The 15,039-nt window shown below is 34.0% G+C and overlaps 1 protein-coding gene across 4 annotated transcripts in view; it reads right to left on the bottom strand.

Annotated features, from left to right (window-relative positions):
• The window catches only part of tln2a (talin 2a), an 87,170-nt gene that overhangs the window by 28,296 nt on the left and 43,835 nt on the right, over positions 1-15,039 (bottom strand). For all 4 annotated transcript variants that reach the window (XM_056461530.1, XM_056461534.1, XM_056461533.1 and 1 more), the window contains 11 exons: positions 13,307-13,462; positions 11,846-11,947; positions 11,274-11,350; positions 8,537-8,717; positions 8,119-8,232; positions 6,749-6,857; positions 6,093-6,301; positions 4,653-4,751; positions 4,405-4,572; positions 2,488-2,782; positions 936-1,102 (listed from right to left, as the gene is read on the bottom strand). In XM_056461530.1, the coding sequence (XP_056317505.1) occupies positions 936-1,102; positions 2,488-2,782; positions 4,405-4,572; positions 4,653-4,751; positions 6,093-6,301; positions 6,749-6,857; positions 8,119-8,232; positions 8,537-8,717; positions 11,274-11,350; positions 11,846-11,947; positions 13,307-13,462 (1,677 nt within the window). The remainder of the gene's footprint in view (positions 1-935; positions 1,103-2,487; positions 2,783-4,404; positions 4,573-4,652; positions 4,752-6,092; positions 6,302-6,748; positions 6,858-8,118; positions 8,233-8,536; positions 8,718-11,273; positions 11,351-11,845; positions 11,948-13,306; positions 13,463-15,039) is intronic.

Below are 15,039 nucleotides of genomic sequence, written 5' to 3'. Positions count from 1 at the left end.
AAATGCTGGATTATTTGAAAACATACCTGAAGGGTGTTCATAAGACTGTCATGAAACCTTTATGATCATGTCATGAATGTGAATGAGATTTTATGCATGCTTATGACAACTTTTCTTAAGTGTCATTTACTCAGTTATGTCAATTTAAATGCAAAGATGACATTTCTTGACATTACCAAGACAACATAACTGGTCATAAATCTGTCATAAACAAGACTGTCTTGAGGCATTATAATTGTCATGAGTTTTAGGACAGCATCATTAATATTTTGTGACCTCAACTGCAGTGGTACAAGCTGAATTTGTCAGTAAAATGTCATTAAATATTAAAAAATGATATGACAGAGCAATGACACTTTTAATGAGAAATTTTAATGCCAAATACAGTTTGTTCCACAGAAAACATGATCAGAAAAACATCTCTTGACAATTGTATTTATGACAGATTTTCCATCACTCTGCCATATCATTTTTAACAGCGTCATTAATATTTAATGACATTTTAATGACAAATTCAGCTTGCACCAATATAGTTGAGGTAAAAAATATATATATTAATGATGCCCTTATAACATTCAAGACAATTATAATGCCTCATGATAATTATGTACATGACAGATTTAAGACAAGTTTAGTTGTCTTGGTAATCTCAAGTTGTCAGGACAAAGACAAAAACAGGTTGTGATGTATTTGTTTATGCCAAGTTTTCATAACAAACAATGTCATCTTTATTTATAACTGAGCGAAGGTTGCTTAATGATGTTGTTGTTAAAGTCATGCATAAAATCCCATTCACATAATAATAATAAAGGTTTCATGACAGTCTTATGAACTTTCACTATTACGCAATTCTTGAATACCTTTTTTTTTTACAAAGACAGTGGTTGAGCAGATTTAAAATGATTAATACGTTCATATCCTAAGGTTAAACCCACCTTTGCGGCCTCAACCATTCGAGCAGTAGCATCTGCCAGCAATTTGGCAGCTGCAAGAAGCTTCTTGGAGTTGTTGACATCCACCTCCACCTCAGCATCTGATCTCATGGCGTTCACCAGGTCCGAGGTCGCCTGGGCAAGAACCCGCGCCTGCCGGACCATCTCACCTACAACAAAGAATGGCACATCTCAATTACTAGAGCAGCGTAGAATGCACAAACAAATGAACTATGCAAAGTAGACTAGGCATTTTAATGTTTTAGGTGCCACACAGACACATGAATATAGTCATCCAATATACAAAAAGGCATCAACAGTCTTTAATTTCTTGCATAAATATCTAAATTACAGTGTGGATATAAAACGTTGTTTGGAAAATGTTCAGTTACAATAATTAGTAAATTAATAATTTACTGTAACTATTCAATTTATCTTTTCTTTGTTTCTCTCTGTTTTTAGTTATTAATTCTGATCAAAGTTTGAATTATCTACAATAATTTTTCTACTTTTTATTAGATTATTAGATTTTTATTTTGAACTATTGTTTATTTAAAGTAATAAAATGTTTATTAATAAGATTGATTTTATTAATGGGCTGCACGGTGGCGCAGTGGGTAGCACGTTCGCCTCACAGCAAGAAGGTCACTGGTTCGAGCCCCGGCTGCGTCTGTTGGCATTTCTGTGTGGAGTTTGCATGTTCTCCCCATGTTGGCGTGGGTTTCCTCCGGGTGCTCCGGTTTCCCTCACAAGTCCAAAGACATGTGCTATAGGTGAATTGGGCAAGCTAAATTGTCCGTAGGTCATGTGTGTGAATGAGGGTGTATGGATATTTCCCAGTAATGGGTTGCAGCTGAAAGGGCATCCGCTGCATAAAACATATGCTGGATAAGTTGGCGGTTCATTCCGCAGTTTAATTAAGGGACTAAGCCGAAAAGAAAATGAATGAATGATTTTATTGATAAATATTAATTATTAATTTGAAGTTTTTTTAACTTTTCCCCAAACATTTTCACATATCCCTCAGCCCTTTTTTGCTGCCCGCTGAGAATCCCTGAACCCCTGAAACAGACTTTACATTTAAAGTAATGGAGTCAAGGATATTCTTTAAAAATAGATGAATACCATTATTTAGCAAAGACACATTAAACTGTCTAAACTGTTTAAACAGTAATAATATGTTTTACTATTTCAAATATATTCTGTTCTTTGGAGTTTTCCAATCAAACACAGAAAAAAACATAACAGTTAAAAATATATATATAACTACATTAAAAAATAAATGATATATAATCAATCAATCAATCAAATGATAATATTATACGAATATAATTGCTAAAGAATGCATCTCTGAAGGTTGCCTTTTAACTTTTCCACCACATGAAGAAATGACATTTTAAAATACTGTGAAATAGGAAACAGTTATTTCTAAATTTGAATACTTTTTCACAAATCACAAAATATGTTCTGATCCCAGGTTGAGCACATCTTTCCTGAGACGTCTTTCCAAATCATTAAAAATCAACTCTTATTGTACATGATGCATTCATCTCACCAGCGTCCCCCATAGAGCTGAAGATGTTGTCTGTGACGTTCATGATGGTGTCTGTGGCCTGGTCGTAGCGCCCGATGGGCTCTCCGCGGGTGGCGTAGTTCCTGACGTGTGTGAGCAGGTCACTAAGAGCCTGTGTGACGATACCGGCTGCTGCACTCACGGCCTTCAGGAGCTCTCCATCGCTGGTGGCCGACAGACAGGCCTTCACACAACCTTCTACAGAACGATCCACCAGTTTCCCTGCTTCAATCAGCTGCTCCTGACACACCGGAGAGCTGATCGTGGGGCTCACAACCTACATAAACACATCAGGGATAATTTTATTTTAATCTGGATCAAAACAAGACATGTGTGTTAGATGGAGGTGAAAGGAAAGCATTTTATTTGCCAATGTACCATGGAGAAATGTATGGCTTTAAAATCATGACAGTTAGAGGGGTAGTTTATACAAACCTGAAATTTGTCTATATTTACACATTCTTCAATTGCTCTAGACTCGTTTGAGTTTCTTATTTGTCAATGTTAATTTTATTTAAATATCACTATTAAACACAGCCAAATGTTGACCAACGTGCTGCACAATACAAATCACAAAGAGAAAGAGGTCGCTGAGAGTCTGAGGTACGGTTCACGCAACCTCTGGTCCGGTTCAACAAACTATCGTTTTCATAACGCTCATTCATGTGTGTGTGTATCACGTACAATCAGACTTGGGTAGTGTCCAGGCTATTGAACAAAGTGTGAAAGTGATTTAAAAACCAAGAGAAGAATGTTAAAAGTGACACGATAGTGTACAGGCAACCAGTACAAAGAGCGCACGACTAGTCTGACGTGGTCATGTTTTTGGTACCGGTTAAAAGCCTTGCAGCAGCATTTTGAACTAACTGTAAACGGGATAGAGTTATCTGACTAATTAAAGTAGTTAAAGTAGTCCAACCTAGAAGTTATAAAAGTAGAAGTAATTCAAAACATTTTCTAGATAGAATAGGTTTGACTGTTTTTAAGTGTCAAAGCTGAAAGGAGCAGGTTTTAACCACTGCATTTATCTGTTTATCAAATCTCAAGCCATCATCAAAGATGACACCCAGTTTTTTTACCTGAGGCTTTACAGAAAAGCTTGATTTACCAACATTTACTGTTGGTGCCCTAGAAATTTTTGATAGGCCGAACACAATTACTTCAGTTTTAGTCTCATTAAAATCTACAAAGTTCGAAGACAACCAGGCTTTTACATCCAACAAGAAAGACATAAGAGTCTCCAACCCACTTGAGCATGGTTTAAAGGGCAGTTAAATTTGAGGGTCATTCGCATAACAGTGGAAAGACAGACCATTATTTCTTCTGCAGAACACAAAAAGAGAGATTTAGAGGAAAGCTGAAAATCTGTAACCATAGATTCCCATAGTATTTGTTGTTTTCGGTTTCCAGCTTTCTTCAAAATATCTCCTGTGTTCAACAAAGTCATAAATGTTTGGAACCACTCAAGGATGAGTGAATAATGTGTTTGTTGTTGTTTTCGTTTGTTTGTTTGTGTTTAACTGGAGCTAAATACTGGAGATGTAGATTATATATTCAAGTTTTACAATTTATTTTTACTAAAAAAAAAAATTCTAAAACTGTGTTTAGATTAACATTGTTAAAAATCACTTCAAAGAATTAACGCAACAAAACAAATTCCTCACAGAAGGAAATGAAACACAATAAAACAGAACATGCTTCATAGTTAAAGTGCTTTTACAAATAGAACATGAGGGTTTTAAAAACTTGTGTCATCTTGGAGTGACAATGGGTAAAAACAATCTGATTCCACTGGTTGGAAAATTTCTTTCAAGTAAATAATGAGTAACTTTTGTGCGTGAATCATCCCTTTAATCTGTGATTTCGTTCCTCTATTATGAGTATGTGTATTTGTTTCACCTTGGCACAGGCGACTAGTTGTGAAGTGGAAAGGGCACACTGGGTGGCAGCAGCGATAACCCTGTTCTGCATCACACTGTCTTCAGAAACCTGCGCCACATTCTTGGCCTTCAGAACCATCATGGCGGCTGCATTGGCCACAGCTTTAGCCAAGTTCATCAGCACATCCTAAAACAGACACACACGTACAGGCTCAGATTGATAAGCACACATCATGCATCATGTACTTTAATAAGACACCTGTGTACCTGGAAGCGCTCATCGGTTTCATTCTCTCCAATCTGTCTGAGCAGATCTCCACTGGCCTGACCGATGCTGCCGGCTGCAGTCAGAACTGTCTGTCGAGGCTGAGTGACAAAACACACACTAGTAAAAATAGATATCTCTCTCAATAGCTTTATAGTAGTGCAATGTTACTGGAATTATAATGAAACTTATTACAGGGATATGAAAAAAGAGAAAAACAATGTTGGTCAGACATCGTGATAAATAAAATAAATAAATAACTAAAGAATCAAAACGAACGAACAGACGAATGAATGAATGAATGAATGAATGAATGAATGAATGAAAATGCATAAAATAATGAATGAAAAAAGAAACAAGGAATGAAACCATGAATGAATGAAAAATGATTTAATGAATGAATGAAAGAAAATGTATAAGAATGAAACTGCATAAAATAATGAAAAAAGAAAGAAAGAAAAAGAAAGAAACAAAACTGCATAAAATAATAAATGAAAGGATGAAAGAATAAATGAATGAATGAAATTTCCGAAAGAATAAAATGAAAGAATGAAAGAAAGAAAGAAACTGCATAAAAGAATGAAACTGCATAAAAGAATGAAAGAATGAATGAAACTGCATAAAAGAATGAACGAAAGGATGAAAGAATGAAACTGCAAACAAAAATGAATGATTGAAACTGCATAAAAGAATGAATGAAACTGCAGAAAAGTGAAAGAATGAATGAAAAAAATGAATGAATAAAATGAAACGAAACTGCATTAAAATGAATGAAAGGATGAAAGAATAAATGAATGAAATTTCAGGAAGAATAAAAGCATGAATGAAAGAAAGAAAGAATGAAAGAAACTGCATAAAGCATGAATGAAACTGTATAAAAGAATGAAAGGATGAAAGAATTAATGAAAACAAACGAATGAAACTGCAAAAAAGAATGCAAAAATGAATGAATGATTAAAACTGCATAAAAGAATAAAAGAAGCCCTAAAAAAAAAGAATGAAAAAAATTATGAAAAAAAGTAATGAATGAATGAAACTGCATAAAAGAATGAATGAAACTACAAACAAAAATGAATGATTGAAACTGCATAAAAGAATGAAAGAATGAATGAGACTGCATAAGAGTGAAAGAATGAATAAAAAAATGAATGAATGAAATAAAACGAAACTGCATAAGAATTAAAGAATGAATGAAAAAAATTAATGATTGAAACTGCATAAAAGAATGAATGAAAAAAATGAATGAATGAATGAATGAATGAATGAAACTGCATAAAAGAATGAATGAATGAATGAATTAATTAAATCCCTGAAAATGCAGAATAGTATTTTAGCTAGTTAGGGGAAACTAACACAAAATCTTTGTGAATGACAGAAAGTAGAGAGTCAATGGAAACAGAGTCAATGGAAATGTCAGACAATGATGCTTCGACAGTTGGCACCTCTCCTGACGTGGGCTCGACAGCTTTGAGCAGGTCAGAAACGGCTCCGGTGAGGGTCCTGGCAGCTCTCATCAGATCATGTCCACTGCCAACCTCATCCTCCATCAGAGCCGCCAGCAGCTTCACTCCCTTCGACATCTCCGTCAGGTTGGAGGAGATAGTGGTGATGGCACAGCCCACTGCCGTGTAATCTGTATCTGTCGGGTCACCTGTGGAAATGAGACAGGACATTCAGCCAGTCATTACACAGCAGAGGTGCCTTCAAAACCCCAAAGTGTATATATAGTAAATGCTGTGACATATTTAAAGTGATCGTGAACCCAAAAATAAAAATTTACTTCGTTTACTGATTTCAAACCTTTAGAGGTTTCTTTTTACTGTTGAACAAAAAAAAACATAATTTAAAGGAAGCTGAAAACCTGTAGTAATTGAACTCCATAGTAGGAAATACAAATACTATGGAAGTCAATGGTTACAGGTTAAAATATGTTGTTTTGTGTTCAACAGGTAAAAATACTCAAACAGGTTTAGTACAAGTAAATATGAGTAAATTAGAAGACTATTTTAAAGATTATTTTAAATTTTGGGTGAACTACCCATTGAAGAGTCATATTGTATATTAATAATAAATCATTTATTCAGTTAAAAGGCTTTACCAGCAGTCAGATTCACCACAGAGGCAGTTCCTGCTGTGATGGCATCCACCTGAGAGTGAATGTCATGCTTGGACTCGTCCATTTTGTTCTGAATCCACATCTTAGATGCCTGAATGTGAAGTAAAAATTAATAAAAGTCAAAATTTAACGGAAGCAACATGTACACATAGACATCACCTACAGTTGAAGTCAGAATTATTCGCCCCGCTTTGAATTTTTTTTTCCTTATTAAATATTTCCCAAATGATGTTTAACAGAGCAAGAAAATTTTCACAGTATGTCTGATAATATGTTTTACTATGGAGAAAGTCTTATTTTATTTCGGCTAGAATAAATGCAGTTTTTAATTTTTTAAAAACATTTTAATGTCAAAATTAGTCAGCTAATAGTCTACAGAACAAATCATTGTTATACAATAACTTGCCTAATTACCCTAACCTGTCTAGTTAACCTAATTAACCTAGTTAAGCCTTTAAATGTCACTTTAGGCTGTATAGAAGTGTCTTGAAAAATATCTAGTCAAATATTATTTACTGTCATCATGGCAAAGATAAAATAAATCAGTTATTAGAAATGAGGTATTAAAACTATTAAGCTAGGAAAAAAATCTTCTCTCCGTTAAACAGAAATTGGGGGCAAAAATAAACAGGGGGGCTAATAATTCAGGAGGGCTAATAATTCGGACTTCAACAGTATATACTATATAACTGCAAGTTAACTATGTTTATACACATAATAATTTTAATTGGTTAAAGCTAAGTTATTAGTAACTAATAAAGTTATTGCAACTAATAACCTTTGCCTAATTTGATTGTAATACCATAATGTTCATCTTTTGTAAAGCTGCTTTGAAACAATAATTATTGTAAAAAGAATGAAACACTAAACAAATAAGCTTGAATTCACAGGAGAGTAAATGTGAAGCTCTGTACATCTTACTATATTAATCAAGCCGAAAATTTAATTAATTAAATTAAAAATCAAGTTACCTAAATAAATGATTATAACACTTTGTGTTCAAGATGTTTTCTCATGTTCATGTTTTCTCATCACAAATAAAATGTACTATTAAAATAAAATGTATATTGATAATAAGTACAAGTAAGTTCAATATGATGAATTTAATTAAATAGAGATTAAAAATTGAAGCGTAGTGTATGTATTTTTGCAACATATCAAATAAAAATGAAACAAAATGAAGTAAAAAGTTGATAAGTTAATAAATATAAAAGAAAAAAATGCTAAACTTTTCACGGCATCTATATACTGCTGTACTCTGGTGATTTGAGGTGTTTCTTTTATCCTCATTTGTAATTTGCTTTGGACAAAAGCTCCTGCAAAATGAATAAATGCAAATGTAAATGCCTCACCATGTCATCCCCAAGTGGTGGCAGCTCCTCCACCTCCTCCAGGTCGTCCTGCGCCTGCTGCACCGCCTGCATACTGGTGTTAATGGTTCCCACGAGAGCCTGCTGGGCTGCACTCTGATCACCCAATTAAAAAAAAATCCAATAACTACACATTCAGCCACCAATACATCTCAAATATGATTGCTATAGTCTGGCAAACAACCAATATGTCTTACGCAAGGGCTGATGCTAATATCTAGATAGCCAAGAGGCCAATATGAGGTCATTAAATTCATTTTATTGTAATTTGCTTGTTTACTTATTGCTACATCAACAACTTATGGCTATTTTATGGCAGGATTAAAATAGCTAAAAACTTAATACATAATAATAATTTTATTTTTCAATAACGAGAATGTTTTGTTATGCGTGAACTCACCAGTGGTGGCATGTGTCCAAGATGCATCTGTCCAGTTGTGATCTGTTGTTGTGGAGCAGGCATTGTACCCAAGTTCAGCGTTTCTGCCCCAACAGAACCAGACCTCAAGATGCCAGGCAGTGCCACAGAGCCATGCTCGACCCGTCCCACACGGTTAAACTGCTGCTGCAATATAGTGGATCTGTGAAAGATGGAGAAAGTGAGAGACGGATAGTGTTTATAGACACTTTATTAGAAACACTTCTATGTTTTCTACATTTGTTTGTATAGCTAAAATAGATTTTTGTTCTATTTTCTATGGTTATACTCTTCATAACTAAAGTTTTAAATGTTTTATGTTTGGTCTTATTTTCTATAGTTATAACATCTATTTCAAGATTTAAATTTGTCTGTTTTTTTACTTCTTATTATACTCCATAATTTAGATTCTTATTAGGGCTGCACGATATCAGAACATACTGACATTGCAATATTTTTTGACGCGATTTATATTGTGATACCAGTACAATTTCACCAGATGACTTGAATATTTTATGCACATACACTCCCCTGTAAAATCATCATAATTAATCTAAATTTATGAATTCTTTACAAATAGAGAATCCTCACTCTCATTCTCACACTATTTATAAAGAATTTATAAATTTAGATAAATTATGATTATTTCCAGGGTAGTGTATGTGCATAAAGAATTAGTTCAAAAACAGTCAAACAGTAATGGGGAACAGAAATTAAATAATTAAATGAAAAATAACACTACATTGTTTTGATTATGTAAATAATTACATACTGTACAATTGATCTTTTAAGCTACAAATGTTTAATTTATTGTGATCAATAAATATTTATAAATTTGCCTGAAATTCTTACACGGTCAGAGGCCTTAAAAACAAATGAAAATAATACATTGTCTCTCCAACGTTTATTCATTCATTTTCCTTCAGCTTAGTCTCTATCTTCCTGAGACCCCGCCCATTGACTTGTGTCCTTTGTAGTGGACATTGCGTTTTCATGAATTTTATTTAAATGTTTTGAGCTACTCTGTCAAGTCATGTTGTACTGTTCAGAGGACATCCTGGGCTTTCTAGTGATATGTCATTTGATTGGCTGGCATGCTAGGAACCACTTCTTACACTGCATCCAAAATGGCTGACATACAAAAAAAGCACATTTTATGGGAAGGAGAGAGGCATGTAAAATTTAGCTTTTTAAATATATTTTTTTAAACTATTATTATTACATATATATTTGTTTATTAAAATGTCAGGAACAATACATTTAGCTTTCAAAGCTGTTAACTTGTTTGTGTTTCAAAATATCATCCTTTTTTAAATGTCCACTATAGAGGACACCAGGACCATCTTAATGTAATTATTGATTGCATGTTGTAGGGGGCAGAACTGAAGCAGAGAGGATTCTTTATAAAATAGTTGAGGGAGACTCTGATTTAGAGTCTGACAATCAGACAATTAGAGAATTAGACAATGACAATCAGTTTTAAATCACTTTTATGTTAAATTTGTTTTGGATTAGCATCACTTCTTTTTTTTGAGTTCGGCTCTCTTTCAGACTTTCAGGAATTTCAATACAAAAAGAAAAAATGGCTTTTGTTTTGTTTTTGTTACATTAATATTGGATTATTATCCCTTTACAGTCATATTCTGTACAGTTTTGTTGTCTGAATGGTGGTCGTTTTGAACTAAAATGGTCCTGTGGTCCACTACAGTGGACATGCTGTAAAATTAAAAATAAAAACAAAAATGTAAAAACTCTAAATTGTAGATTTTTTTAACCCAAAGGATGTGGGAAATCACAGAAAAAAGAAGAAAAAAAATTTTCTTCAGGTCTCAGGAGGCTATTTCAGAGGTCGCCACAGCAGAATAAACCACCAACTATTCCGGTATTTGTTTTACACAGCCAATGCGCTTCCAGCCGCAGCCCTGTACTGGGAAACACCCATACACACACACACACACTCATACACTACAGCCAATTTAGTTAATCAAATTCACCTAAAAACATGTCTTTGGATTGTGTGGGAAACCGGAGTACCTAGAGGAAACCCATGTGAACACAGGGAAGAACAAACTCCACACATAAATGCGAACTGGCCCAACCAGAACTTGAAGCAGTGACCTCTCTCCAACATTAAAATTTGAAATTACTATTTCACTAAAGTTTGATATTACTAATATAGTAATCCACTATGTTTTGAACTGTAATCTCTGATCAACTATAATCCAGACTCAACATTGAAGATACGGCGAAGTCGAACTCGTACATTGTGATATCGATGCTGAAACGATATATTCTGCAGCCCTGATTCTTATTGATATTATTTCATTTTTTTTAAAGTCACGGTCGATTGTATAAGCCTCTCGCAGCATATTGTACTGCATATGCGACAAATAGAATGTGAATTTGGATAGAATGATACGGAAAGGGCAATGTTTGTGTGTCGGTAACTCTGCATTCGGGGCTTATTCAAGCAGAGGAGATGCCGGCACTCATTAAAAACACACTGAGAATAGAAACAGTGTGCTGAACAGGTAACCTCAGCTTCATCTAGATAAATACGGACTCAGATAAGCTTGCTTTTCCACTGTGCTTTTCCTGTAAGGCTGTACTGCTCTGAGCAGACAGACATTTCCAAAGCAAAACTGGCAAAAAAATGACAAAACCTTGAAAGGATATGGTTATCATCAAAGCAGAGTAAATATGTGCACGTTTGTCTTACTTTTTTGGAGAAACGGATTCCTCTAACATGGTGGCCTCCTCATCTCCCTCTAAACCAAACCGGTCCTTACTTTGTTTCTGTAACAATGAATAAACACACAGTTTATAGACATTTACATAGAAGATTTAGATCTTATTATCTCAATAATGTCAATTTTGTAACATAAAAACACCTATTAGACTCTTTTCAAAAGGAATCGTTCAACCAAAACTGAAAATTCTGTCATCATTTGATCACGCTTTATTTGTTCCAAACCTTTAGGAAATACTTACTTCTGTTGAAAACAAAAGAAGATATTGTAAAGAAAGCTGTTAACCATTGACTTCCATTGAACCTGTTTGTCCTAATATGTAAGTCAATGGTCACAGGCTTACAGCTTTCTACAAAATATCTCCTTTAGGGTTTACCCGAATAAAGAAACTCATACATTTTTGGAATCACTTGAGGGTGAGTAAATTGCCATTTTTTGGGGGTGAACTATGTTTTTAACAGAAACCTTTTTATGAAAGCACAAAACAATTGAATGTTGAACAATTCATGAGGAAAAAGCAGATAAGGGAGTGAATACTGACCTTCTTGAGAATGATATCGATGTAACCAGCTATAAGCTGAGAAATCTGCTCCCCCTCAGTGGTCTGAACAGAGTAGTAGCTTTCCTGATACTCCCCGAAATCCTGCATATGGACATGAACAGCGCTTTTGGTTATTTATTGTAGCATCAAATAAAACAATTGTACAGCTTAATAGACCCTTTTCACATTTCCAGGTTTCTCAGCAGCGGAAGTCATTATAGTTGCGTAAACTTAGAGTGAATGGGAGAGTATAACAAATTATTTTTTTACAATCCTATTTGCTGAAATAATAAAAGAAAAACTCCACGATGGTGTTATCAAGACTTTCTAAAAAAGGAAAAATAATTGTGTGTGACTGATAATGGCAGCCAGACGAAACGTCAAATTTACTGTCCTGCTCATAGACTCTGCATTAGAAACATGCCTTGCATAATCAGTGCTTATTATTTTGTAATTTAATGTAAAGATGCTAAAATGTATGCATAAATACATATAAATGTATTCAAGGATTTAAGATTAAGATTATGACAGTTAAACACGTCATGACAGTGATGAGGGTCCATAACAAAAATATTTTTACTCTAATATGCTAGAATGTTTTCCATTTAATTTTGGTTTTCCTAAGAAAAAAAAAAGATACTGATCAACATAAACTTTTAATATGCCTGAGAGAAGACATTCTCTACAACATGATTAAGGTTTCTTGTCAGGCATATTTTAGAATGAGATTCATCTGATGACATAATAAAAGACCCTTTTTTGAGGATCACAGTGGAGCCCAGAAATACTAATTAATATTTATTTTAAACCTTTATACTTTGCCACTATATTTCAAACAACTTGGTCTTACTCTTGTTCAGGACCACATATTATTTTATATATTTTAATAAGTACAGGTCGAAACAAACAAAAGTTTGATATTTTACTTAGCAAGGGTACAAGAAGTTAATCAACAAATATAATAGTAAAAACATTCCTTATATTAGCAAACATTTTTATTTGCCATTATGAACTATTTAAAAAGACAAACAGTCCAAACAAAGTATATAATCAGCACAACATTTTTCAGCTATAATAATAATAATCATAATAATAATCATAATGAAAATATACTATAAATAAATTTACTATAACAATGATAAAAATGTATCAAAAATGCTTCCTGTGAACCAAATCAGCATATGTAAATGATTTCTGCAAGTTTATGTGAGGATGAACATATGAGAAATTCAATTCAACATTTTAAAATATGTTAAAATAGAAAAACATTTATTTTACATTGCAATTCTGTTTCACAACATGATTACACGATAGTCAATGTTGGATAAAAATAGATATGGCCTTGATAAGTAAATGAGTCTATAATCATAACAACATGTAAGATTTTTCCTGATTCACCTGAATAATTTGAGCAATCAATTAAAGTGTGAGAGTGTAAGAATATGCATGTGATTTAAATACCAAAGTAAAGCTCTTCGGTGAGGCAGCCCATCTCTTCACTGTAGTAAGAGGCCACTCCTGAACCACATCTTTGGTCTTCTCATCCACTCGCATCACTGACTCTTTGGTTACACCAAGTAGCCTTGGCACCAGCTTATTTTTACTTTTCATTTTTTCCTGAAAATAAAAGATATGTATATATAGTAATCAACATTTGAAGTGGATCAAAACCGTTCATCAAATGGTCCTAAAACTATTGAACAACGACCAATCTTGTCCATTCTCGACAACTTTAGAAAAACTTTTTTGATTCTCTTTAAATGTTGATTACTGTATAATAAGTGTTGATAATAAATAGAAATGTTGATAATAAATAGAAATGTTGATAACTAATTATAACTAATAATAAATCAACAGAAAAAGTTTAAAAAGACAAATGAAAAATGATTCACAATTTGCTCACTATGAAGTGGTTCCTAACTTCTATGGGTTTCTTTTTTTCTGTTTAACTCGAAATAAGTTACTTTGAGGAATTTAAAAGAAACAAGTAATAATTGACATCCATAGAGGAACAAAACAATACTATGAAAGTCAATGGCTACCGGCATCCAACACGATATCTTTTTTTGTGTTCAGCAGAAGAAATAAACTCAAACAAGTTTGGAACAAACATAGAGAGTGGATAAATTATTAATTTGTGGGTGAACTATCCATGTTCAAAAAAACAAACAACCAAAAATCTTGCAAAACCCTACTGATGTGTTCGACAGATTTTCAACAAAATCTATCTTTAAGTATTTTTCCACAACTCCTCCACATGACAATCTTTCTGTATCCTCACAGAATCACTTAAGCTTATCATCCATCTTGCGTTTCCACACTTTCTCTCTCTCTCAGAGCTGTCAGCAGACGAATAAGCTGAGCTCTGCTGTCCTGTCTGCATTTCAAAGCTCTACAATCGCTGACAATCTTTCTCACTTCGGCCTTGAGCACAAACACATTTATAAAGAAACAACCTGGAATCAATTAGAGTTTTATGAATACAGAGAATAATTATATTGGTCATATGAGGCAAATATAAGGCAGAACCGAACCCAAAATCGGTAACTTGTGATCTTTATTTTTAGGCACAAGCACATCTGCTCTTAACTCTGGCCTTAACTCTTCAACTCAAGCGAAGCTGGATTCTAATCAGGCTGTGAGTCATGCAGGCCTCCAGCGGCCAGGAGCAGAGAGAGGAGATGGAGGATTTCATTCCTCTCGGATGATGAAAGCTCTCGTGAGGACATCGACTGGCAACATGTAGCGCAAAGAAAATTTCTGGACGTGTATTGAAAAAAGCTGAAAAACTTTGTGACTTAGGACTGCTGATTTCAAAAACACCTTTACGATGGGTCAATATGTGAGCTCTTGGCAATGGATTTGATTGGCCACTCCAAGTGCTATTTATTATTATCAATGACCTCGGAGGCGGGACACTCCTCCAACAGCAGAAAGCCCTTCTGTAGGGAAATTTGTCAAGTGTTGAGTTCAAAAACAGGCCGAATGGTGTCTGGCAAATGCATTGCATCCTTTATTGTGTCATGTTTATCAAAATAAAACTTGACACAAATTTTAATAGTATAGGTTTAACTGTTTTGTTTAATTTTGTTAATTGTTATACTGTCCATGCTGCATAGTATTAAGTGCTACAAAGTATGGGATATAAAGCTTTTCTGTTCTTCATGAAACATGTATTTGACATTTCATTTATG

Source organism: Danio aesculapii, chromosome 7, assembly GCF_903798145.1.
Source record: "Danio aesculapii chromosome 7, fDanAes4.1, whole genome shotgun sequence".
Lineage (NCBI taxonomy): Eukaryota > Metazoa > Chordata > Actinopteri > Cypriniformes > Danionidae > Danio > Danio aesculapii.
This window is presented reverse-complemented; position numbering and strand designations above follow the sequence as displayed.